The sequence below is a fragment of the Cyclopterus lumpus genome, chromosome 19, assembly GCF_009769545.1.
Source record: "Cyclopterus lumpus isolate fCycLum1 chromosome 19, fCycLum1.pri, whole genome shotgun sequence".
NCBI classification, from domain to species: Eukaryota; Metazoa; Chordata; class Actinopteri; order Perciformes; family Cyclopteridae; genus Cyclopterus; species Cyclopterus lumpus.
This window is the reverse complement of record NC_046984.1, coordinates 7,410,083-7,436,630: the sequence shown is the minus strand read 5'-3', so window position 1 is coordinate 7,436,630 and position 26,548 is coordinate 7,410,083. Positions and strand designations below refer to the sequence as shown.

The following is a 26,548-nucleotide window of genomic DNA, read 5'->3' as shown; positions in this document are numbered from 1 at the left end:
CTTAATTTAGCATAGCACTATAGGATGTGTCTGTGCTCCCTAGGGTGTTAGAGATGCTCCAAGGGAAGGGGGCAGGAAAGAACGGACGTTTCCAAGGAAAAGCCAACAGCCTGGCTCGGAGAGGGGAGGTGGAGGCTTTCCTGCAGCAGCACTGCAAACATCACACAGAGAATGAATAGACTCAATGTTTGATTACAAATTTCTTAGTGAAACAATATATGTAACAAGGCAATAAGGATAGCTAATTTCTGTGATAATGTTTATTACTGGATCTTCTGAACATGATTCTCACGTGCAGTTTTTAATTTAGAACTCGTCTGTCAAATCTTATTGCCATTTTCATTCAAGTTCTTTTGTATGTGGGGGCTGTATTAAATGCCCAGCTCAAGGCACCTCAATGTTCAATTTAGACAGACAATTAAACTTGTTTTTTTATTTAAGTGCTGCTGCTCATTGTTCACAGCTGGTTAGACAATGGACACCGACACCAGTTGAATGTTATTTTTATTTAAAAGACTTGTGAAATGTAATATACAAAAGACACACGGTAAACACGACTGTTGGTAGCGGAAGTCTTAGTTTTTGGCACGATTACGTTGACTAGAAACCCTTGTACATTGTAATGAAACAGTCCTGTAATAAATACTACCCTGGTGAAACTTTTTTTTCTCATAATCATCAATTGCTATTAATCAGCTAATTTAGATTTATAATGCCAAAATAGTAGAAACACCTTACATTAATGTGCAATCATATACAACATAACCCTTAAATGCAGCCTTGAATTCCACCCACTCACTTTTACCATCAAATTAACGGTTGATTACAGGACGATTGTAATTAAACTGTACAAGGGGTTCTAGTTGTGTGTACGTGTGTGTGATAAAAGCAGTGTTGGAAACATCACAAATGTATTGCTTAAGAGTCTGTCACAGTTTAGCGGTGTAGAGTAAGTGCTCATAGTAAAATATGATAACATAGTGCAATTGTGCAAGCACCCCTTCCCATTTAGACCTTTATAAAATACTAGAGGCAGTCAAAAAAGATATTGATATTAAGATTGTTTGGCAGTAGATGCGCCCAGTTAGTGTGACCATCCTGTCGCCCCTTCCAGTTCCACTGCGCCGGGTTATTGTAGTGGTTTCACGATCTTCATTGAGATATAGTTCTGGAAAAGGCCAAGGAGAACAATTTAAATGACTGATTCTCATGAAGCACACAGCTTTAAATCATCACCTGCCACGTTACAGGGAACATTTGGAACCACTGCATGCACTTTTGAGTTATACCAGCTGGACCAAATCAAGTCAGATTATCATCCGTCCTTACCGGTAAAGAGTACAACAGGATGGCGAGGAAGAGCACCACTATGGTGAGGAGGATGAGTCCGATGAAGAGGCACCTGAACCTTCTCCACACGATGAACTTCATGGTCTTGCATGGGTTGGTGAACCAAAAGAAGGATGTTTCTGGACGACTGAGGGTTGTGGGAAATGAAAGACGGGGTGCATTTGTATATTTTACTTGCAAAACAAAATGTTCCGCATTTCAACAAGCAGGTAAGAAACATGATTAGGATTAATTTTGAATAGGTTTATTCTGCAGAATGGTAGATGGGGTATGTTTCACAGGCTGGGTTCTTACTTGGGAGGGTCCAGTTTGGGGTTCATGTTGGGTTCGTCCCTGCCCTTTCCTGCAGGTTTCTCATCTGCTTGTGCTTCACCTACAATCTCCAGTGTCATCTCCACCTTTCCCTGTGAGCACAAGACGAACAACATACTGCATAACAACATAATGACAATAAGGATCTGACTTTCAGAATATTAAAATGAAGCAGAATCTATTCATCAGACGTATGCAGGTGATTACAAATGTAATACTTTTATTTATTTTGTTTTAGGTGTAATGAATATGAAATGTGTTGCTAAACTGAAGCGGGGCAATATTCTTATTTCAGAAAAGACAATATGATCCTTTTGTTGGTTTACCTAAAACATTCAGTCAACGATGATCTTTACTTCATTCTTTAATGCTTGCAAAGAGTCTACTGCTATATTTTAAGTGCTAGTTTGCTCTCCATCCATTCCCATAGCTTTAAAAAAAAAAAAAGCATCCATCTTTGGGTGTACTTTCTATTCATACTTACGCCCAGGACCTTCTGTCCATCCTGTTCAATAGAACACGGCCACCAGCCTCGGACTGACTGCTGAGCAAACAGAGACTTGGCTTGCTCTGATTTCTGTGGCGCTCCTATTTCCAAATCATCCATCATCTTCAGAGAGCACTTCTCTGGGGTCTTTGCAGGAGCAACCAGGTTACGCAGATCCAGCTCCAGAGTGCCTGGGACCACAGAGTATTATACTATGAACGGCCATGGTTTGGAATGGCTGAAGGTAAATATGAAGCTGAAAAAAACAACAAGATGCAGCTTTCTTTGTTTAACTTTAAAAGTGTCTCACCAAGGTAATCATCCAGTGAGAATTTGTCATTATCCCATATTTGGACAATAAGCTTGGGGGGAATCCTGAACTCTGTGTTGTCGAGACTCCAGAATTGCTCCTGTTGAATAAAGAAAAACGGGAAAACATTTTAGATTCTCATTTTAACAACGCAGGCTTTATTTTCAAATCTGTACAGCATTGTTGAAGCCAATTGTTTGATCATTCAGATACGCCTCACCTTCTTGGAAACCAGGCAGAGTTGTTCAGCTGGCAGGTACTCAAAGTCAAAGATGAGCCTCCAGTTAAAGTTGCCATCTCCGTCCAGAGACCTGTAGTGGACGTCCGTCTTCTGCTTGTTCTCCTCCATGCCCGGCATCCAGCTGACAAAGGGACCAACAGGTGTGAGCATTCATTAACTGGTTCCACAGTAACCTTTTAGTTTGCTTTAAAAGAATTCAAATGAATGTAAATCAGCTAAAAGAAGATTTTTGTAATGGCTGCTGATGAAAAAAAAATGAAAGAAATTGAAACAAAGTAAAAAGGCATGAACTCAGCATCAGTAGAACTATCAGCTAGTTTCAGTGTCAAAATAATATTTCACCAACGCAATCGATAAAGTCAAAAGGTTTGACTTACCCTTTGACATAGACGTCACTCATGTGTTCTCCTGTGATGCTGGTCTCATCTAGGGTCACGTCTGTGGTGTTCCAGATGACCGCACGCAGGATATACCTGACGATTAAGAAACAGCAGGCATTGACTCAGTGACCTCTAATGGGACCAGTCATGACGCACTGAACTGCGGCACAGCACTCACTTCTTAGGCTTGCGTGGTGTGATGTCAAAGGGAGGTCCAGGGAGGCCGATGCTTTTGGGGAAAACATCCACCCACATCTGAAGCCGTCCCTAAATGAACACAGTATAAAAGGTTTTACTAAATGGCTGCGTCAGGGTGAATGTGGACAGATACAAAGTGTTTGGGCTGTGACATCTAACCTGAGAGATGTTGGGCTGGAAGGAGCTGTAAAGGGTCCTGGTCTCCACGTGTTCAGGGACAAGTCCCTGTTTTCTGAGCACGTGCTGGCAGAGGCGTTCCCGGGCCGGACCAAGGTGCTCATGAATTTCCTTGTTGTTTTCTAGATGTAAATACAAGATACAGCTTAATTAGGCTCATTTTATACTACAATTAGTCAAATCAGATGTGGGAAAAGAAAAACAATAAATGTATTGTTTGATACGGTTTCGAGCAAAGCCAGTGGCATGGCTTGAAGGACGGCAATGTCAGTTGATCCACCACTTTGATCCAGACAGTACAACATTTCACGTTGATATTTTAGACATTCATGAAGGATGAATCCTAGCAACCTTGGTGCACCCATGGTTTTTTTCCTTTAGCACAACCATGATGTATGATGATGGCTGTGGTGTAGACATGCATGTACCCCTCAGAATGAATACTAACTTTGAGATAAATGATTTAGCTTTCGACCAAATACTTACAAAACTAATGACATTTCCACCAGCTATGGCTGGCATGCATGTTAGTGTTATCATTGAGAATGCACCACTGTGCCAAAATACAGAGCTGCTAGTGTGCCTATAGACTCGTTGTTAAATACATACTTTATTACTATTAATGGCATGTGATGAACAGTAATGGTGGTTGGACAACTGATCATGCCTTGGTATTCAGATGAAGCTGCCCATTAAGCCAGTTGGGCCAACCATTACAGTTTAGCCTGAGCAGACAATGTAGATACAAATGTTGGGGCATGCCACAAAGTATCTGCTCTTTGCTTCAATGAGTGTAGGATTCGTACGTTAGGTCAGGACTGAAGAATGGTGTCGGCTGCCAAACAGAATTTTACATGAATACAGTGCTTCGGTAAAAAGGCTCATCCAACTTTTGTCCCATTTCACTGGGAATGAATAACTGTAAATGAATTGCAAGCCACTAAAACTTGTGCCACAGGTGTACAGGGTTGCAAGTGCTTCCATCACCAATAGAGATATAATAAAATCACTGTTACTGATGAATAAAACACAATTATATTTTAAACCTTACCAAACTGAGCCAGTGTGTATTCTTTGCCATTGAAGATCATTGATGTGCCGTTGTCTTCCGTCCTGGGTTTGGACAGGCCTTTCAGACGAGACAGGTTTTCCAGGACCTCAGACGGCTTCAGCTGGTCCCGCCACTTGTTGATACCAGAACTGAGCCAAAAAGAGTTCAAAAGGATCAATCATGAACGCAGGTTTTCAGGAACATTTCCTAAAGTTTCCCCCTCAAGGCGTTTCCTTACATGCAGTAGCTTTGGGGCAGGCCACAGTAGGAGTTGTATCGGGACAGGAAGCGGTTCTCCAGGTCTATCACCGTCTCGCCGACCTTCTCGTCGCGGCTCAGCAGATCATAATCATAGACAGAGATTTTCAGGTCCTTGTCCTGGGGCAGGTAACACGTCATCTCAAACATCCTAAACAAAACAAAAAGAAGTGTCTAAATACAGTGCAACTTTTCACTCTTTATGGAAATATGGCCTGTAGTATTAACATATTCTTCATTGCTTAAAGTAGTCCATTCATAGCGTTTACCTTCCAAACACAGGGCCCGTGGTGTTAGGTATGTAATGGTCTCGGTCATCAATCGTCTTCTTACCCAGTGTCATCTTTATGTATGGGTCACACTGAGCAGGAGAGAGAACACAAGTTCAAGCATAAGGCGCTGACGATGCTATGCGTGTGGAACCATACTGCTTTTATTCCTACAAATTAAAATACAACACAGTAAAGATGAATTCTCACTCTGCCATTATTGTCTTTGGGCTGCAGGTCTATGGCCCGGATCACGTAAATCCTGACCAGACACTCCTGAGGTCCACTCTCTGGCAGCTCTCTGAACTGACGGGGAGGGGGAGCAACGCCTGGGTCGTCTGGCAGAGGGTACACCTTGAATGAACCCTGCATGTACAAGAGCACACACACATACACACACACACACACACACACACACACACACACACACACACACACACACACACACACTTAAGCACTGGCCTTCGTCCTGAGCCAAGGAGATTCAGCTCGTTTCACAGCTTTATTTTGGATAGATTCGGTGTTAGTGTTCTGAATGGTGTCAAACTACCTTTAACTCTCCAACCACAGAGGGGTCACTATCCCCATTTTCATTCTTGCCTCGCTGCAGCTTGAATGTGCAGCAGAAATCCGTCAGCCCTTTGAACTCTGGGACATCCTCAAGTCCACATTCATACACCTGAGGATACACATATGCATGCAAGTCATCTACAACGCTTGGTGACAAGACATACAACAAACAAGTGAAGTAACACTGTAAAGTCTGCCGTGTGTATGAAGAAATGCAGTCAACTTACTTTGAGGGTGTCGTATCCTTTTTTGAGGTAAGGGCCACATTTCTGGTGGTCTCCAGTTGAAGCGTAGAACTTACTCCACCAATCGACTGTCTCTTTTTCCTGAATATTGAATTTCTCATTGTGAAACTTCATACATACATACATACATACTTTGTATTTGGTATAAGAATCTGAAATCTCACCTTCTCTTCAAGCTTTGGAGAACGAAGATACAATGTGACAAAAAAGAGAAGTAAAAAATACAGACACAAAGCAGTAATATATATATATATATATGCAACAAACATGTACATAGTACATACAATTGGCTATAAATATTGACAAGGAAGTCAAACAGTGAAGGAAAGATTGATAAGGAAGTCCAGGTTGCAATTTCACAATGGACAGCAAGTTGGAAAACAAGGGCGTAACAAAGGGACTGTGCAGGATGTGCAGCTGCATTAAGGCCGCAGGCCTCTAGGGGGCTCACTAACACCACCGTCCCTTGACTTACAACATGGCACCAGGAGTTTATTTATATCCATGCCTACCATGAGTGGGACCTGCCTTTGAGTTGTCTACAATAATAATAATAATAATAATAATAATAATGTAATACTTATTTGTTCTGTATTCTAAATATGAAGCTACTGCCAGCAGCTGCTTAGCATTTCATTAAACGTCTAGCTTGCCTCCGTCCCTAGCCATCATCTCTAAAGCTCATAATTTTTATTTTTTATTAGCCTTTATTTAACCAGGTCGGTCCCGTTGAGATACAATGACCTCTTTTTCAAGGGAAGCCTGGCCAAGACAGCAGTATAGAAAAATTGCATCATTAATTAAGTTACATCTTGTTTGTTCCTATTACAACCAAAGTGGAAAAACTAAGCGCAACAACTCAAGTGTAGAAACAAATGGATTCAACACATTAAATTAGAGAGCGTTATGGTAATCAGCTGCTGGCGGTAGGCTCATATTTAGCATACCAACATCAGAGTTGGATCAATCTTCTCGTAAATGATTGTAAACTGTACTTCTAGCAAAAACTACTTCCATGCAAAATAGATGCCTGGGAGCCTAATCTGCTTCAAGGCCCATTTACATGTTGCACCCTTGCTGTGAAGAAAAAAAGATCAAATGTGCTTATTAAAATAGTGTCAAATTAAGTCCAATCGTGGTCATTGTGACAATTTCCTGATTAATGGCATCGTGACGTTATTAAGCAGTCTTTGTCGAGCCTGCCGTAGAGCTGTGGATTAAGTGATCTCAGCCTTCCAGTGTCATTGGTGCCCAGCCGTGCGAATTAGAAAGCTATAATAATCAACCATACATACAAAGTGGGAGGTAGGGGAGGCCATTTTGTTGAGAGCAGCTGACATGCTGTACATGAACTGTAAGCCAGAGTAGTCAAGCTTGTCAAATTTGACTAGAGCCAAATTCTGCACTTCTTAGTGAGGAAACATGTTTTTATGATAACTACTTCCGGAAAACATGAGGGAATATATAGTGTTGTCGGGTGTGTGAGGGAGTTTACCTGAGCTTCTAGCAGTGGTCTTGTCTCCTCCATGTTAATAGAGAGATGCTTGGAAGGAGAAGCCATCATAGCCACTGTAAAACGTTCGGAGGAAAACATTAGAACAAGGCTCTCTGTTTGAATTTAATAAGTTGGGAGTCATTTGTATTGCTTCGTATGACTCTTACTTTTGGAAGACATGGCTCCCTCTGCAGTGATGACATAGGGGTCACATCTGAACTGCTCCAGAGTGGTGATGGTGCATTGACCAACCACAGGCTTCCTGCCAAATGGACGGTGGTCAATCACCTTCAGCACAATGGGAGGCGTGTACATCTCCTCCTTTGGAAGGAGCTGCATGGAGGTTGTGAGGGAAACAAATGTGACTTTACAATATTGTTTAAAAGCCCTCTGCTTTGGAGGTATTTTTTTCAGTATTTTAGTGCAAAGGATAAACAGTTAATCATAACGTGTTTGCTTTAGTTCCACACAACCCCAGCTTGTGTTACCCTGCTATTACCACTTTGAGGAAGAGGACTGAGCTGGGGAAGTTGGGGCACTTCTTCATGTTCTTGATGACAACTGACTCCACCCTCTGCCCCCCACACTCCACCACCAGGCTGGGTGAAGACACCGAGGCCAGCTGGAAGGGCTCCATGTTCCTCAGGCCCCATGCAAGAATCTGAACACACACACACACACACACACACACCTGATGGTAGAGACATTATGTACATCAGTTCAGAGGCCGGTGTCTAAAAGGTGTACGTTACCTCCACAGCAGTGAGCTGCACCACAGGCCGGATGCCCTGAGGAACCATGTAGAGGTTTTCTGCTCTCTTTGAGGGAAACAGGGGAAGATCTGACTCGCCCAACTACAAAGAAGGAGACAGGAGAGTATGGATTATGCATGCTTTTGTTTTTACCAGTATCTTTTTATTCACACACACACACACGCGCAAACGTTACCGCCAGGACAAACCTTGTCTTTAAGGATGAGTTCTGCCGCCAGCAGCGCCTCCCCCGCCTTTTGACCTTTCTGGATAATAGGGTACCACAGCAGTTTGGGTGTCTGATCCATGCCTGGAGTCAACTTCACCAGTGGTGCGCAAACACTGCGGCCCAGCAGCTCATCTTTCCCCTGGGCACAAGATAACATCATGCCTTAAGCTCAGAGACTTTTAGAAAAACATTACAGTTCAGTGTAGAGAAAAGGTGGATATTTTTATAAGAAAGAAGAAAACATAAAAGAAAAGATTCTGTCACAGTTCACACGATAAAAGTCTAACTGTAATATCAAGACCAGTAGAGGCCAATAGACCATTTTTCTGCAAATAATTTAATTCATGTTTCCCAAAGCTTAAGTGAAATATGTTGCTATCTCCGATAGCAATTACATGTAATAATCCACAGTTGACTGTATTACAGGGTACATCATTAAGTGCTGACACCCCGCATATTTGTAATATATAATGCTTCTCCATGTACCACTTGGTCATTGTCGTAGAACTCCAGAACAACTTCAGGGGGGCACTGAGCAACGTTCTGGGGGTCTCCAAAAATCTCTACATCATTGAAGATCAGAGTCTGATCCCAGGTCGGGTTCAGTGTTGCCCGCAACTTCTCTGTTGTCTGACTAACATGCAGGAAGGACACGTGTGCATACGGATCTGCAAAGGAAAAAGACATGCGTGGTTTAATGGTCATCTTTTCACATCCATCATTTCTGCAATAAGTAGAATCTTACCTGAAAAACTATCTTTGTCCATAGAAGCCAAGTTCTGTGCCTGATAGACGTAGACACGCAGATGGTACATGTGTGACCCTGTGGAGAGGAAAAAAATAAATAATGCCCTTTAAGCATCTGTAAATGTACGTGCATGATCATTCATAAGTATCACTATCTGCGTCACTCACTGTCAAAGGAGCAGGACACAGTGGGCGTGTTGGCACCAAACAGCTTGGTAGCATCCTTGGATCCTTTCTCTTTATTGTCAGTATCAATACCCTGCAGAGTAAACCAACGCTTTAATCCGTTTATGAGTCACACCGGCAAAAAATAAATAAAAACGCCATGGCACTGTAGATGTGTTTAAGGCATAAGTAAATATTTGGTGACATAAGCTCAGATCCGGTTAATTCTCTAATAGCGGCCTTTCCTCTCCGACTCATATGTGGACGGATAGTTTTGTGTTGCATTGTCACTAATTGAGCCACAGCCAAACTATCTTTATGAAACCAGATTTTGACGACTGAAAACAGAATATTTTCTCCTCTTCACTCACCAACGCTCCCTCCAGTTTGAAGATGGCGGAAGCTCCGAGCCGGTCCTCTGGTGCCATCTTTCGCCTCCAGCGCCTGCGACGGAAAGTATCTGAAGAACGCTCTTTCCTGTGGAACTGCCAGCCAATCAGAGACGAGAATTCCCAGCCCTCGCCCTCGCCGTCCCCTTGGTCCCGCCTCTGTAACCAAAAGATAAACAAGTAGCTAAAACGTTTTCATTTAAAAAAAAAAAAAAATTAAAATAAATAAAAAGAGTACTGCCCCATGACCCTGCTCTGACCTCCACAGCGGCTCCTGCAGGGAGTGCCGCTCTCTTGCGATGTCGAACAAGCCGCCTCCTGCGGTGGGTGTGGTACACCTTCTCTGCAGGGACCCAGGACCGAGGCTTGTCCTGTGGGGGAATAGTGACGCCATACTCCCAACCTGTGGGGTGCAGACAGACGCATACAATATTACTTTGTTAAATTACAGTTTGGACACAAGCATATGGTTTTCACCATGCAAGTTTAATTTGATATTATTATTATTATTATGACCTAGCAAGGAGGCAAGAGTAAATCAGAGACATGGGAAACCAGTAATCTTCTGATTTCTGAAAAAACTATTTATGCCTCCAAACATCTTGAAGAACACTCCTCTCTAACTGTTAGCTGGTGATGTGAATCCTGCACCTTGATCATCCACAGCTCTGTTGTCATCCACGGTCCACTCCTCCTCCCACATCCAACCTGGAGGACACTCAAACTCTCCAGGGTTGCGGCTCTTCTCTCCATTCTGTGTGACACAAAACATCAGGTTGCATTTTTGTAATTTATTTTCTTCACGTGTTTTGGCCTTCTCATAAGATTAACTCAACAAGATTACGCTTACATCATGGGCATCTAATGGGCATCAAATTCAATGAGTAACTAGGCAAGAGAGTGGGTCTGGGTAGTAGTCATGCATGTCTTTGTGCGATATTTAAAGCCACCCTGCACATTATTTGCATGTCAGCGTGCTCTTCTCACCACATCAGTGAATTGCTCGGAGGCAGCCTTCCAATCTCCACCGGGGAAGCAAGTCTCATTTTGGTACACCTCGTCCATGAACGCGGTGTGTCCTGCATCGGCCTCTGTTAACAGACTGAAACACAAAGTCAAACCTGCGTGTGAAAAATGTAAAAACACATTTGACAAAAATCTATTTTAAAGCCAATGTGATATTTGGCACCCTCCAGTGGTACCATTCAAAGATCCTGGCACACAGACACATGCCGTAACTTTTGTATGTTGGAGTTATTAGTGCTGTACAGTGTGAGCGATAAGTTGGGAGTAACCCGACTGTTGATTGAACTTATAAAAAAAAAAAAGATTTGCTCCAAATCAAGCTGTCAAAGTGTGAGCTCCTGTTGTTGCTCTGCATATGCATTTCTTTGGGATATATTGAAATGGTTTGCTTATGATGGGCAAAGATAAGATATAAACAATAGGAAGGTCTCGTCAGGTCATTTCATGAAATAATCTGCATACACTTTGATTCTCCATTTTATTTCAGTCCTTTTTCATCAACCGTCTGTATGTGGACAGAAATACAGCAGTTAGTGCTTGAGGGCGACTCTCAAATGTACTTATGACGTTGGCATGTAAACAAACAATTACACATTCAAGTGCAGTGTGTGTTTTGGAGATATTTAACAGTAACTGTACATAACCTCCAGTTCACTGGCACAGTCTGGTACCGTGTCATTAAATCATGGTCTTGAGTCATGAGAGGAATGTAAACAGTGGAGAACAGACATCGCCCACTTCCTCTTCTCCACTGGAAAGAGTGCACATTCAACCCTCATCACATGGAGACAAACACCTTGGGTTTAGAGGAGGAAAGATGCCAAATTGTGATCTACAATAATACTCACGCTTTCTCTGGGTCAATGAACCACTCATCTTCCCATTCCCATCCTCTTGGAGGCAGGAAGTACTCTCGTTTCAGCTTCAGTTTGCCTGTTAAATCAGAGAATTTGTGGCGCCCCACGAGTCCTGTGGTCCCCCAATTCCCAAACACCTCGGCCTGGTTCTCGTACTGAAATGCAAAGGATGACATGTTCAGTATTAGACGCTTTCTGGCTTTGCAAATACAGAAAATATATATTTTTTCTATTGTGAGAAAGACACTGTGATTATAATATTTGAGGGCACTGTACCAGCTCAGCAAACACGCTGAAGGTTCCCTCAGTGTAGGAATTGAACTTCTTCTCATGTGCAGCCAGACCCAGCCACATGTTGACTCTAATCTGAACCGGCACCTTCAGGCCCTTGTTCTTGTCCATGGGGTACTGAAGGGAACAAAACAAAACAAATAACAACAACATTATGATTTTAGAGAAATTAATTATAGTACCGTACCTTTTAGTCTAACCGCAACGTACCAAACTGCTGACAGACACCAACATCAGTTCAGACTACATCTAATACAACTGATTACTACATGAATGTGTCTTGACGTGTACCTTTAAGAAGACGGTCTGTGTCTTGCCACAGTGCTGACCACAGGCCTGCTCACTGTGTGTGGAGTGGAGGACTTGGTGAGCAGGAATGCGACTGTAGGCCACCCTCTTCTCACCCCGTAACATCCAGATGATCACGTCAGGCATGCTGTTCTGGGGCTGGACAAAAAAATGGGAGAACCAATGCAGAATTATGGATGAGCAAAGCAATACACCATTATTTTAGATGCCCCTTTGTCCAGGCTTGCTGTGGCGCAGACCTCCTCAGCCAGCAGTTTAAGTTTGTCCGCCCAGGTCTCCAAGTCAGGCAGAGTGTCACGGATCTCGGTGGCCTCCTCTCTCATGCGTCTGGCTCCGTCCTTGATGCTGGCCAAAGCGCTTTCTCGCAGCTTCTTGATTTGAAGGTCCAGGGATGTCAGGTTGGAGCAGCCCTCCAGCTCCGGCGTTGGGAAACTGGAAGAGAGCAGAGACAAGAATGGGACAGAATTCATTTTAAAAATTGAAAAAAGCACAAAGTGAGATTATAATAATGTTACTTCTACGACCAGTCTTGTGTCATTTCTTTTTTGGTGAAACTGAACACACTTTCATTCTATTCTGCCCGACTCTCTTGGGTTCATCCAACTTTTTTATTACATTGAAAAGGTGCGCAGACAACAGACATGAACACCACATCCTCCATTTACCTTTCTATGTCTTCAATCAGCTGATTGAGCAACTTTAGCCACACCTCTACAAGTTGGTTGTCAGAGACTTTAGCCGAGATGGCAGTTTTAAACAACTCCAGGTTGGATTGCTGCAACAAAAACAAAATGGGGGTGAGGATGACGCTCCCATCTTAAATGACTCTCGGCTCTCACATTGACGCATGTACACACATGTACTAAACATTAGGACAATACAGTATGCTTGAATGGTTGCAAACCTATTTATAAGTCATAAACTCAACGTTTGTGTGGATTACAGATGATAACACAGCATTACCAGGCGGTGTGCAATGTAGAGGATGATGTTGACAGAGTCCAGGCGGTGGCCAATGTCCTCCCAGCATGAGAGAACCACGACCACTGGCTTAGTGTTCATCCAGGGCAGGTAATAGTAGTGGTTGCCTTGAAAAATTACACACCATTTTAAAATTCTCTCGATAAAAAAGCAGATTTTATTGCCTCTTTACTGCGTGAACAGATTAGGCAACACATCAGATAGTAGCTGCCTCACTCACCATCAAATACAGCACAGCTATACTGAGTGGTGGAGGCCAGTGGTTTGCAGGTGGTGTCCAATTTGTTGCCGTAGTTACCGATGCTGACCTCAAACTGGATTGGCTCTCCTGGTTCCTGTATCATGGACGCGCTGTGGAAGACTGCACACAGGCTGTACTTCCTCCTCCTCTGGTACTTCTAATGTAGGGAAGAAAACAGAAATACATTTTAACCAATTTGCCATCAGAGAAGGAGAAGTGAAACCACACACACACGTCAGGTATCACTGGGCAGATAAATAGGGACAATACCTGCACCACCAGGATGTCGTCGCTGTTGATACTGTCGACTGTTTTGTCTGCTTTTCCCTCCAGCTTAGTGGACAGCTCGACCAGGACCCTGCCCCTGTACGCCACGCCCTCTCCCTGCAAACACATTGATATGAACTGTTGAAAGACCAGGCGGAGGGGATGTAGGACAGGGATAACCGTGAGGAGAAACATACAAAATGTGGAAAAGATTCTGAAAAATCAATTCTTCACTACTTTTCCATAATTGAGATCCTGATAGGGGTCTGGCAGGCCGCTGAACTCTCTGGGGCTGCCGTACAGGTTCACATAGCAGGGCCCAAAGACGGGCAGGAAACCCACTTCAGACTGCCCTGTGTTGGCTGTGGAGAGAGAAAGATGGACTTAATGTCTTTATGATCAGACGCAAGCGAAGCAAGGCCAAGCTTTGATGTTAGTGCATCAATGTTGTGGTATTTGAAGCGAGGTTGGTGAACAGCTTGAGGTAGAAACAGGGAATGCTGGGTAAGCAAGTGGCAGGCACTACGGCAACAAAACGGTTAGACACTTAAATACTAACGTTGCAAAACAGAGCACAGCACAGCTTCATTAGCAATGTGCATGAAAAGACTTGTTTAGCAACTTAGCGTGCACAACATGCTTGAACGCGTTACATCTCATGCAACACAGGAGAAAAAAAAAAAAAGGAAAAAAAAGAGCACAATTGAACCTTCGTATGACGGCATTTCCCCATTTCCTGCATGTTCCTCTATTCCAGGAGAAAAAAGACAATTAAAGTACCATTTAGAAGTTGTCTCCAACAGGCATGTCAGCGTAAAAATGTTTTTCAATAGTAAACATTTTGGTTTTCATGTTGGGGTTTTCACAAAAGATCCAGACCTATTAGGGACTTAAGTTTTTTAATTAAATCATATTTTATTCAAAACAAAATCCTACCTTCAATCTCTCCACCAGAGGAGGCTATCTTGGCCAGGTTAAGGTATGTAGTGCCAATAGCATCATTTCCTGTCAAACGATCCCTGCACACACACACACACACACACACACACACACACACACACACACACACACACACACACACACACACACACACCACACACACACACACACACACACACACACACACACACACACACACACACACACACACACACACACACACACACACACACACACACACACACACACACACACACACACACACACACACACACACACACACACACACACACACACACACACACACACACACACACACACACACACACACACACACACACACACACACACACACACACACACACACACACGTAATTCACTCGGAAATAACATGCACATTTCAAAATCTGAGCATAATTATGCTCAGATTGTTCACTGCCTCTATGAAGGCAGTACATGGAATAGAAAAACAAAGTATATTTCTTGCTGTTCATGTCTACATGGGTTTTCAACTATGTATTTATTGGGTCAGCGACCCGAGAGTGTTTTCAACACCTCCTGGAGGCCCACAGTTGTTCCAACCTTTCCTTTTGGACTTATTTCCCTTCAGCCTTCCTGGACCCGAGTTGTCGGACAGAAACACACAATAATCTAATTTGCCGAGAGACGGTGCCAACAGGATCCCAGAGCATGTTACTGAGGGGAAGGGAGGGGCCTGCACAGCCTGAGTCATAACACTACATTAGTCTCATGTGGTTGGTGATGGAGCATGGACGGACACACACACAAAATACTGTGGAATACTTCCTCAACTCCAAATAACGCTCCCTCTTCTTGTACACAAGTCAATGATTTTAATATAATTTATAATCTTGTTTGACTTACCAATCAAAGACTGTCAGCTTGACCCGCTCACACATGGAGGGGAACTACAGAAAATGCAAGCAGCAAGTTAAACAGGTCCAAAATCCATTCATGTCCATTACATCTTTCTTTTGTGGTGCGAGGTCAGAGCACCACTTTCCGTCCTCTCACCTTTACTTGGAGGTTCAGCACTTGGTTCCACTCTGGGTTTGCATTCTTCTCAATGATCTGCGTGCACAGCTGGAGAGAAACACAATCAAATCAGCCTTTCTTCTGTTACACAATAACATTGTATCCAGCATGCTTACATTCAACACTGCAGCTATAAAAGAAATGTCCAGAAACCTTTTTGCCAGCGAAGCGAGCCTCTAAGAACGGATCCACCAGGTTCTTCTTGTTTCCATCTCCCCCAAAAATCTCTTTCATGGTCTGGACGAATGCGTCATCCACTGTAATGCCACAACATTGGAAGAATTCATTATTCGATCATTTTCTCAGTTTTGAGTTCAGCAAGCTCAACTGTATTTTTTTATGTGCTGTGCAGATTAAATGACCATGCAATGTAATGTTAAATAATGACGACAGCGTGGCTTACTCTGGGGGACGTCCTCAGCCCTGAACACCTTCAGTGACAGGGTGGCCCATCTCAGAGTCAAACCAGCCGGCAGAAGCAGATTACTCTCGATGTCATCCTGATCGTCACACGAGTCCCTCTTCTCCACCTGCATGGTGCGAGGAAGAGAGTTCATGAAAGAGGGCGAGGGGCATAACCACCATATTTACATGCAGAAAGAGGAAGCAACCAGCGGCAGTGAAAATCATCCGAGAGCTGCAGTCAGTGTCGTACCGGAGGCTCGTCTCCAGCCCCCACGACGAAGAGGCTGACTTTGAGGTAGCCTTTAGCCCCGGAGTTGGAGTCATCTGGATCATTCAGCAGGAGCCACTTCCTCATGACACAGTGGGCTGCATCAGGAGACACGCACACACACACACAAGTGCCTGAGTTAATACTTGTTATTCCCTCTGAAGGTCATGATAACGTAACATTCTAATTAAATATTTAAAAAATAGAATATACTCTCTTCTTGCAATTTTTCAAAGCCAACTATTTGATAATGTAGATGGGTTTTGTCTAATTTTACTTAACCTTGCAGTAACTGATTGAAGTCAGCAACACCAACATGTGCTAAGTTGATTGAGGGAACTATGCATTTACACATCCAGCTGATAACATTCACCTGGAGTCCTATTTCTGGCCAGCAGGGCGTCTAATATACACTCTTTAGCCACCCAACTTCTGAAAAGAAAATCTAATTCTCAGGTTTGAAAACAAATGCCCATTCTGAAAATCTTCAACATTATACAAACCAAATAAAAATAAGACTAGAATAACCTTGGGAAGCCCTAGAACCATAGAATATAGACGGCACTCAGTTAATCATTTATTGAACCCCACTAGTATAAAAGTAAAAGTAATAAAGCGATAAAAACGAAGTAATACATTAGTTGTTTGATAAACACTTACACAATACATAAGATAAATCGATAAAGTTAAGTCTCGTGGCCAGTGAGCTGATATTATTATTTTAGCATTCTCAGCTGGGTTTTATTATTCTATTCAAACTGTGTGAACAGTAGTGTGTCTATAGACAAAATAATTATTGTGTTTACAACAGGTAAAACTGACCGGACGTTACTGACAAAACCTTACTAGAAGAAAGACAGAACTCCTTAAGAGTTCCTTTGTAAAACCAGATGAGCCTCTCCGCATGCAGAGAACCTCCAAAGTATAAAGTCACCTTTGAACATAACTCCTTAGGAGTGATACACCTCCACAAAGACCTGTTTAGGAGAACATTGGAAAAAATAAAAAGAATAAAAATTTAAATAAAAACTCTTACACTGACTGTTGGTATTAGAAAATATTGGTCTGTTTCTTTGTAAGTGTTGAATCAAATAATGTGTGCACAATATTAATGTGGTGTAGAATACAAGGGGTGGGAGTGTGTGGGTATGAGCTACATGGACTAACTGTATACGCTGTAAGCATATGATACTTTGATTACCTGAGGTCTGCCTCGTTTCAACGTATACATGTGTAAGAACAATCTGAGTTATAAACTGTTGCACCATACGTTTTAACCCTAACCTTCCCTGATGTTGTACGTTGTTTAATAACCCTGAGTTGTAGGTTGGTCCATACGTTACAAATGCGTTGAGGTAATCAGAGAGAGTTGGTAAAAATAGGAGCATTCTGAAATTTGGGTCAAAACCTACGTCGTAAATCAAATAGATAAGAATTATGTATGTATTACCTGAATAACATCCAGGTAATACATATCAAAATAAATACAAATCTATCCATATTTTGTGAATCGGGCTGTTGAGGACGGTGGAGTGTGCGTACGTCGACAACCGTGATAAAGAATAAATAAATAATAAAATATATATTGTTAACAAACTGAAGAGGTAATGACGCGTGTGTCCGCCTTAGGACACACGCGTCCCGCTAAGGGGGGTTGGAAATCCAGGGGAGTAGGAACAGGGAGTAAAAATAAAGTAAAAAGAGAGAGAGAGAGAGCGAGCATGTTCTGAAAATACCACAGGCCATTTCCTCATATTAGTGGTCTTAACTTGAAAGTATAAATAACGTATAAATTATATATTTGTAAAATAAAGTAAGTTGGAATTTAGTAATAAATACGGGAAGATCGATGGGCTTTGGCCCTTCGCTGACAAACTAATGTGTAGGTCATCGCATTATTGATCTAAAGCAATCAGTTGTTTGCTCCAAGAGCATAAAATATATAAAGATACAAATAAAGTAAAGCCATTAAAAAGACATAATCGTATACAAATTCACAGAATAAAACTACCCCATTGAAATTGTTAGGATTGTCATTATAATTTCTTTTGATTATTTTTGGTTGTTAGATCATTGGAGTTTGCTTTTTAGATTCTGACAAACTTGTCAGACTAGGTGAAAAAAGACGCCACGTAAAATTTATGTTGGTTTAACTTTGAGTTGGATAAGTGCCATCCACATCCCCCGACTAAATAAATAGAAAAAAAAGAGTGGAAAGAGAAGACAAAATGGTGGAACTAACTAAATGCCTGTGGCCTCTCATCGGAAGCAGTGAATTGTCAGCCGTACGGGCAGTAGAGGCATATCTTGAAGAAAAGTCAACAAGCCACTCTGGTCCGAGGGGGAGATGTTGTGACATCACTCGGTCTAGTTACCCTGACCACGTCCGAGCTGGGCTTTGAGGAAAGTGTGGATAAAAAGGTGTCCACATTTGAAATCTGTCCAGGATGATACATCAACAAGTGTTGTGTACTTTGTTCTTTTAGTTGTTGTAAGTATCGTCATATCATCTTGACGAGCCGGAGACTCAACTCAGCTGTTTGCACTTATATTCTGAACATAAAATCTACAGTGAATTGAACGAGCCTCTTTCGTGTTCTGTGGGAGTCGATTGCTGAAGTGCAGCAGTGAGTTCCAGTGGAGACTCACTTAGTCAGATAAGCAGTAACAATGAGTCCATAACAAGAATCCAGACAAGAAGAAGACACCAATCTTTCCACTACAGTGCCGAGCTCACCTGCTTCATCATAAACATAACCGACGTCCAGCTGTGAGAGAGAACAACACCAGATCAGCCACACTCTCATTGAGAGGCATTAACCACATTCTTTTACAAATATGTGAAGACAAAATGAGACCAGGTACCTTGAATTCTCCCATGAGACTGTCAGCTCTCAGTGAATAGGAGTTATATACCTGCAGAGAAGAGCATTCTCAGTTCATATGCATTTGTACATATTGACCGAGCTTTGGATCTCAAAATCTGCATACGTGTACTGACCCGGAAGCTGATGTGCTTTTCAAACAGATCCGATGGGAGCATGTGGACGTTGTAGAAGAATATCTACAAGAAAAAAGAAAAATCATCCAAAGTTTTTAAAAAATTAAACATTTACCACCACCCAGCACAATATAACCCATGCTAACTTACTTAAAGTGTTAAACTGATCACAGGAACACATTTTACTCTATTTCTATTGCCTCTGAAGAGAGTACCTCATCAAAGAAGGGGTTGTTTCCCGTCTTGATCCTCGTCCTGTGGGTGTGTCCACACACATTCACCTTTACCACTGGTTTGACGTTGTTGCCGGACAACTGACGGGCCTCGATGATTCGGACGCGAATCTGAAGGACGCGAAGTATCACAGTATCAGTGTGGATGAATTCATTTAGCGTGTGACAGTGTGAAAGCAGCTGCTTCTGTTCCAATGCACCTCAGTGCATCTAAATACTAAGAAAGACATAAACATAACCTGAGCAAACCTTATCTGGCTAGAAAAGTAATGTTGTGCCCACCTGAAAGTGACTTAGAATTTAAATATAAAAAAAAGGAAAGAAAAACAATCTTGAGGCATGAAATACTTCTTTTTTAATTAATGTTTTCCGTATTAAGAATATAGCACGATGGTCTTTGTTGGAGATTGCTCTAAAACACAAACTGACCTGGAAGTCCTGAGGTTTATTGAGTAGTCGGTGGCGATTCTGACGACGGTTAACGGACTGACCGGGGGACGAGGGGACCCCTGCCGAGCCACTTTGGCCCCCATCTGGTAAAGTCTCCTCCCCCTCCTCACCACCACCACCACCTAATCAGCAGGAAAACAAGACGATCAAATACCTGGCATGCAGTTAATGCTACCAATCTCTACAGCAGTGCTCTGCATCACTCAGGATTACACAACATACCAGCATCCACTGTGGCATCTCCGGCCTGAGGGTCATTGAGGTTTGGAGCGGCATTGGCTGGAGGGTCGTAGCCAATCACAAGATCGATTGTAGCCTGGAATCAAATAATTGGGTTCATTATTCCTTCCTGTTGCTTATATTTTTTTTATTCACGCAGAAAGAAACTTACGCCAATATTTTGTCCACTTGCATTGACCAAAGGGACGTTTTTGGATGGCAGTGATCTCATTTGGCCTGAGGCGAGGTCTCTCAGAGAGATTTTGGTTGACCCGAGGAATCTGTTAGGAAAGAAACACATAATAGCATGTGCTTGGTAAGTATTCTGCGCAGACTTCCTGATTTAATAGGGCATAACACAAGCTGCCATTATAGTCAGGCAACATATCAGCAATCAAGTTACAGACCACACGGAAATGAAATGCTGTATGTGCGCTCAGTGATGTGACATTTACAAAAGGGGCATAGAGCCGGTCTCCACCCAGAGCTAACAAGCCCTGCCTGCTGGGACAAACAAACGCACCTCAGAAGCAGGAGCACAGTCAACACCGCACTGAAGCTACCAGCTAGAGATGTGTTTGGATCATCTGGGATGAGAGAACTCAAATTAAACTATTATTCCATTTGAAGGCCATTTGAGCATCAGCTAGAAACAGAAGTTTGAGACGTTCAAACTAGCCCACAAATAACAATACGGTATATAAGTCATTAACCTCCGGGTTAATTACAACATTTTCTCCATGAAAGAATCCTTACTTTTCTTTTGATTAGCCATTTTTATTTGTTTCCAATTGTCAACATTTTGATTGATGATGATGATGATTAAGTAGAAAAAACATTATCTAATGAATAAACAGTTGTCAAAAGAATGCATCAAAATAAAGGATACATATTAAAGTTGAACTAAAATTGTTATGTGTGACTTTAAGCTTAGGACATAATTATATGAAACTCAATGCACAAAAGTGTCTGTCGGTGTTAGATCTGAGTAACAATATCAGATTTTGACTACAGTTATTGTGGCCAAAGGAATTCACGACATTATAGAAAATTAAAAATATGTATTTAATAATGTTCATACAATCAGTCAAATGAATCTTTAACGTTGTTTAGCATGCGTTTTGTCTTTTTTATTGGCAAATGGATTATACCTAAAATTCGATTGTAGGAAGTTAGAGTCTGTAACCATAAATGTACAAATATAATACCATCAAGTGTATTATTAATACAATGTCAATATTGAATTTGTTATTAAATATCACCATTATTTTTTTATACAAATACTAAAATGGTGCCACAGGGTGTTTTTCCGCCGTTGCCAACAACGATCTACTTGGCCTGGATAGAAAATGTGGTGGTAAAAGGCCCCCACCAGGCTGCGAGAAGAAGCCAACAGAACCCACAGGAGGCAATTTAAACTTGACGTCCATCAGGAAAGCCTTCCTTTAAAAGCACGACAGATCAAAAGCTTCAAGGCATCCGAGCATCAGCAGATTTTACGGTTTGTTACTGCGCTCCACTGAAAGGCAGCAAAGTAAGATATGAACCGTAGACAGCTACTCATATCAGGTTACCGACACTTTTGGTCGCTACACAAAAGAGTTGGTTTGGTTTGGCAGGAGAAAGAGAGTTATTGTTTCTGCTGCTCTACATCAGGAAGGAGGATGACACCGGGAGTCAGTGACTCTATAAGCCTGGTATGTAGCCTTGAATCTCACTGGATGACCATTAGAGAACGACACATGATCCTTCAGGGTTGATGCGACTCTCATCCACTCTCCTATGACTTATGGCTCCAAACTATTCAAAAAGCTCAATGTGACCAGATTCAGGCGTGGGGGGGCTGTCCCTTCTCTTTTTTTAACTTCTCAGTTTTCAGCTCGGCTGCGTTCTGATAAGAGCATCTTAGCAAACATCTTCCCAAAGTTACGGGACAATTATTAACAGACAGAACTGTATGTATTCTGAACATAATATGGAGGTCATTCATTGTTTTCCATGCAAACACACAGACCAAAACAGACTTTGTGACTAATGCCCCCGGTGAGTCACGGGGAACGTCCCACCTCGGCTCATAAGGTTCCCACGTCCAAAGAATCACAAATCACTTAGACAGAAATGGTGTGTGTGGAGTTATAGTTGGATGTAGATACGGTTCTCTCCTTTGTCGGCCTTCTGTAGCCAGTGGAACAGCGGACAGCAGCGCTTCTTTAGCCAGCAAACAAGTTTAAACTTTTGGCCTTTCCACTTTTCCTGGTCAAATTAAGTTTTCACTTCTCCCAACACGTTAACTATGACCACCTATCCGTGAAGGGAACGCGTGACTTTCAACACGAGCAGCTCCACAAGAGTGTCCTTGGCTTCTACTTAGGAAGTTGCCCCCCGCCCCCCGACATAACTCATTTCTATCGCAGATCTGCTGGGATGGCCGAGTGTGATGACACAGCTCATCTCAGATCTGTGATAAGAGGGTGAAAATCAGCAAACGCAGTTCCTTGATTATTACTGTTGCATCATATTTATCAAGCACTGCAAGGCTACACAATCCAGAAATGTTTTTGTTTTTATAAACCGGGGAAGTGAAATATTTGGACAGACCCGAAGGTTTTATATAAAAGGATTATCTCAACTTTATGAAGACGGGAAATGAAACTATACTCTGAGTTGTGAAAACATTTTTTCCAGCCAAATCCTACTGAAGGATTTTACCCCGTTTATTTTTTTTTAACATCCCCACATTCTCCTCTTACAGGTGCATATGTGCAGCAAGTTAATATTTAATGGTAATGATAATATTTAAGTGGCCATTTCCTGATATCAGCATTATCATGCAATGACTTCTAAAAGTCTGAAGACCCGTTTTAGAACTTTACAGCATATTCGTCATGAATCTTGATTTGAATGGAAAAAGGATTACGATAAATAATATTTTTTGTTTATTTAAAGCATGTAAAGCAGGAGATTAAGGTTAAGTGAAACTCGTTCGTGGTTAAACATTAACTGTCTGGGGACTTTTGACTACTATTATTTTTAGCCATGTTAGCAGCGCGGCTTTAGAGATGGCAACGTTGGCCACCACTTGAGTCTAAAGTTAAAGATCAACGTCTTGTAAAGTCAATCATGGTCCCCGGAGGATGAATCCTAATGACTTGTGTGATCCCTTTCATCGAGTGCAAACCATGAGGTTTACATGTGTGATAAAGAGGGAAAACTATTGTATGGATTGCGCGCGTCAATAAAATATTTTTAAAAATTATATATATATATATATATATATATATATATATATATTTGGTGTTACCAAATGTTAGCATGCCAACCCACTTACATTACCTGCATCAGCATTTCTATTGGTCATATTTTAATATGCAGACGTTAGTTAAGCTGATAACACGGCTGTAGACTTGTGTTTGTGTTCTGACCCGACAAATACTTTAACATAATATGAACTGACTGTAAAATGGATTTACATACCTAGTAGATTTTAATTAAAATTCAAGAAATTTGAATTTTGTCCATGATTTTTTATAAAACTCACTTGTGATTCTCACATTTTTAATCCAGACTGTATTGATATACACAAACACACACACACGCACACAACCACACACAGGGGGAAGTCTGTCAGACAATCTTCTTCTTCCTAAATAGTTTAGAAAACAATGATTGCTCTTTTTTTTTTTGTTCCCCCTTTTTGCTGCCGTGACAACAGGGATTACCCATAACAACAGCTGGAAAACTATTTGAGAGAAGTCCATTTGTGCTCCTGCAGTGTAGTTCTTTAGGGAGTGTGTCAGACGGGCCAGCCCAGTGGAAAACTTTACTCAATTTAACATGGACACGTGTGCTGGAGAGGCACATTTGAAAAGCTCACCCCTCAGTTATGACTGTCCCATGCACTGGGGGAACATACGCTAGAAAGAGAGATAGAGATATACCACTTTATGTCTCTGTTAGACATAAAGTATAACGACAGATACGCTTTAATGCGATTTGTGTTCCTACGATAAAGAAAACTTTGATCGCAGTAATTAGTGACGTCAAAGAAACAATCTTTGCGGTTGATCTATATTGGTCCCAGATGTGATCTTGGCTTCATGTGGAAAGATTGAGCTGGTTTAAAAAACACATTTAGAAGCATTTTTGCATCACAGCAACTCTCCATACACAGCATTAGAGAAGTTCATGGGCCCTGTCTGTACAGGAATTACACAACTACTATATCATTTGGAAATTAATCACCACATCAATTATTTTCCCCTATTATCAATAACACACACGAGAGACAGACAGACAACACTTTGTTTTCCAGAGAGAGAGAGAGAGAGAGAGAGAGAGAGAGAGAGAGAGAGAGAGAGAGAGAGAGCGAGAGAGAGAGAGAGAGAGATCCATTGTTGCCCAATCAGGATCAGTCATCCCACAGAGCCCAGCAAGTCTCAACATGGCAAGTCGGGTGTGAGGGAGTACAGTAATCCCACTACATAACTCAAACACAGGGTAACTGGGAAAATATCTAACTTGCCATCTTTGCTAATGTGTCTGTGCTGATAATGCCCATCCTTTAACCAGTGGGTAGTGGAACTTTTGGCATGTTCACTTATTTAAATAATAAAAAAGCCATCCACACAACAGAAAGACTTACGGTTAGCTAACTGGCTGTCTGACTAGACAGACGCATTTCCCAGAAAGTCAGACACACAGAAGTTGTCGCAGTGATTCAATGGAGGCGAGGCGCACATCTTCTCTTTCATCACTGTGATCCATGTGTTGCACAAAAACCAAAGCTAACAAGTTCAGTCCCGTGGGCTTGTATTGCACTTACTTATCTTTCCCAAGGGTTTCATAGTCTTTCACAATGACGTCTATGTAGGAGCTAGAGTCCAGCCCAGTGCCCTTCAGATCAAACTCAAGCACCTGCAAGACAAGATGAGGGAATACACAGCCCAATAGATACGGTACTCCAAGTGGTGTTGTGTCCAGGAGCAGCAACATTGTATCAGAGGACAGGACCTCTAATTGATCAAGTTGATTTTGCAACTCAGTTAGACACAAAAGTCACATCGAACTCTGAGACTAATCTACACCAGTAACATGAGACGTGTTCATGCTCAATACACACCGTGACAGTCATAAGGTGATTGTCACAGCATATGTTTTCCATGTGACGTGCACTGCTGCACTTAAAGAGGGGTTTAATCTTGTAAAATAGCAATTATTTCTGCTTTCCTTAGCTGCTGATCAAAACTAACTGTTTCAAAATCAAAGTACAAGAGTGATGCAGAGACCTCTGCAGGTTCGGACGTGTGTGTGTGTGTAGGTGTGTAGGTGTGTGTGTGTGTGTGTGTGTGTGTGTGTGTGTGTGTGTGTAGGTGTGTGTGTGTGTCTCTGTAATGGAGATGTACCTCATTCCACACAGGGTTCAGCTCACTGTCAATCTGTTTGGTTTTCTTCTTCTCATCTGAAAGTCAAATCATTTCATACATTAAAATGAGGAAACATCAGCGTATCCATAACAGAGAGCATACTGTATAGGAACATGACTTCTCAAGACACACGCACACTTTACCCACTTAGCTGTTATAGATGTGTCTAACAGAGCAGTTTGGAAAGAGTTTGTGTCAGAGGGCTGCCACACCTGTGAGTGATGATGGCAACTTGGGTCAAAAAACAAACAGCTGAGGGCAACTAGTGCTGATTGCCAGGATTATTATTTCCTCATCGTACATGAGACCATTTTAATTCAGTATCTGAAGTATCTTTGCTCTGTCTAAACTCTCTACGAGTCCCTTCAGCTCTACGTTGCATCTAGAAATGCCGTGACATGTTAACGAAGAATTTAAACTTACTACATTTAATGACACTTAAATCCGTAATGGTTTCAGTTCTAAATGGACTATTGGGCTTGTGGTATTTGTTATGATGTGCAAGAGCGAGAACACCATAGAATAACATATGTATTGCATGGACTTCCACACATAAAACCACAGCAAAGCTATGAAGTTCATACATTTACGTCATCATACAAGTTTAATCAATTTAGTTATTTAATCCCGAAGACGCTTTAAATACTTCTTTAAGACCAAATGTTCGGCTACAAGTTACAGTTACAACTTTGAGACTTTTTGACTCACCTTTAAAAAATGACAGAAGTGATCGGATCAGGGTTTCCGAGTTTCTTCTTCGGCAGCCCTTTAGCCGATTCCACCACCACGCGCAACATGGCAACACACGGGTAACAACAAGACTCAATGTGGGAAGCTAGGGAATGAAGTGGAAAGCAAATCTCCTCAGGCGCGTCGTGCCGTTGGCATCCTCACTGCTCCATCACCACTGGAGCAGGCAGGGCGGAGGAAGTCCATTTCCCGTTCCCTGTTGGTGAG

General features: G+C 42.0%; 2 protein-coding genes across 5 annotated transcripts in view; one reads left to right on the top strand and one right to left on the bottom strand.

Annotated features, from left to right (window-relative positions):
• Positions 1-954, top strand: part of LOC117748422 (alanyl-tRNA editing protein Aarsd1-like) — a 6,852-nt gene extending 5,898 nt beyond the window's left edge. The window contains 1 exon segment of the mRNA XM_034558148.1: positions 44-954. Coding sequence (XP_034414039.1) covers positions 44-179 — 136 coding nt within the window. The 3' untranslated portion in view covers positions 180-954.
• LOC117748420 (myoferlin-like) lies at positions 492-26,548 on the bottom strand. Of its 4 annotated transcripts, none has more exons than XM_034558146.1 (53): positions 26,307-26,548; positions 25,571-25,632; positions 24,991-25,082; positions 20,341-20,449; positions 20,172-20,265; positions 19,929-20,071; positions 19,482-19,610; positions 19,267-19,329; positions 19,131-19,181; positions 19,003-19,033; positions 16,248-16,363; positions 15,996-16,122; positions 15,746-15,849; positions 15,572-15,640; positions 15,422-15,465; positions 14,534-14,616; positions 13,835-13,959; positions 13,601-13,714; positions 13,310-13,487; positions 13,072-13,196; positions 12,774-12,883; positions 12,348-12,540; positions 12,091-12,246; positions 11,785-11,916; positions 11,500-11,663; positions 10,613-10,727; positions 10,277-10,379; positions 9,886-10,028; positions 9,608-9,784; positions 9,240-9,330; positions 9,070-9,147; positions 8,811-8,992; positions 8,305-8,463; positions 8,096-8,197; positions 7,843-8,004; positions 7,511-7,676; positions 7,344-7,417; positions 6,013-6,024; positions 5,831-5,929; positions 5,584-5,712; positions 5,244-5,399; positions 5,034-5,125; positions 4,745-4,915; positions 4,507-4,655; positions 3,438-3,577; positions 3,259-3,347; positions 3,078-3,173; positions 2,680-2,821; positions 2,460-2,559; positions 2,147-2,340; positions 1,645-1,754; positions 1,330-1,477; positions 492-1,168 (listed from the first exon to the last, which is right to left on the bottom strand). In XM_034558146.1, the coding sequence occupies exons 1-53, from the start codon at positions 26,386-26,388 to the stop codon at positions 1,130-1,132; spliced, it is 6,114 nt and encodes a 2,037-aa protein (XP_034414037.1). In that variant the 5' UTR covers positions 26,389-26,548; the 3' UTR covers positions 492-1,129. The 4 variants fall into 4 exon arrangements, with proteins under 4 accessions (XP_034414037.1, XP_034414034.1, XP_034414036.1 ...); XM_034558143.1 differs by lacking the exons at positions 24,991-25,082; positions 25,571-25,632; positions 26,307-26,548 and adding exons at positions 7,144-7,200; positions 14,307-14,345; positions 20,692-20,749; XM_034558145.1 differs by lacking the exons at positions 25,571-25,632; positions 26,307-26,548 and adding an exon at positions 14,307-14,345 and having other exon boundaries at positions 24,991-25,073.

Excerpts from the sequence above, each read along its gene's own strand:
- LOC117748420 (XM_034558146.1), bottom strand. The coding sequence starts at position 26,388 with ATGTTGCGCGTGGTGGTGGAATCGGCTAAAGGGCTGCCGAAGAAGAAA. Across the intron at positions 25,083-25,570 it reads TGAACCCTGTGTGGAATGAG|GTGCTTGAGTTTGATCTGAA; the intron begins GTACATCTCCAT and ends CTTGTCTTGCAG. Across the intron at positions 8,464-8,810 it reads TCTACGACAATGACCAAGTG|GGGAAAGATGAGCTGCTGGG; the intron begins GTACATGGAGAA and ends TCTTGTGCCCAG.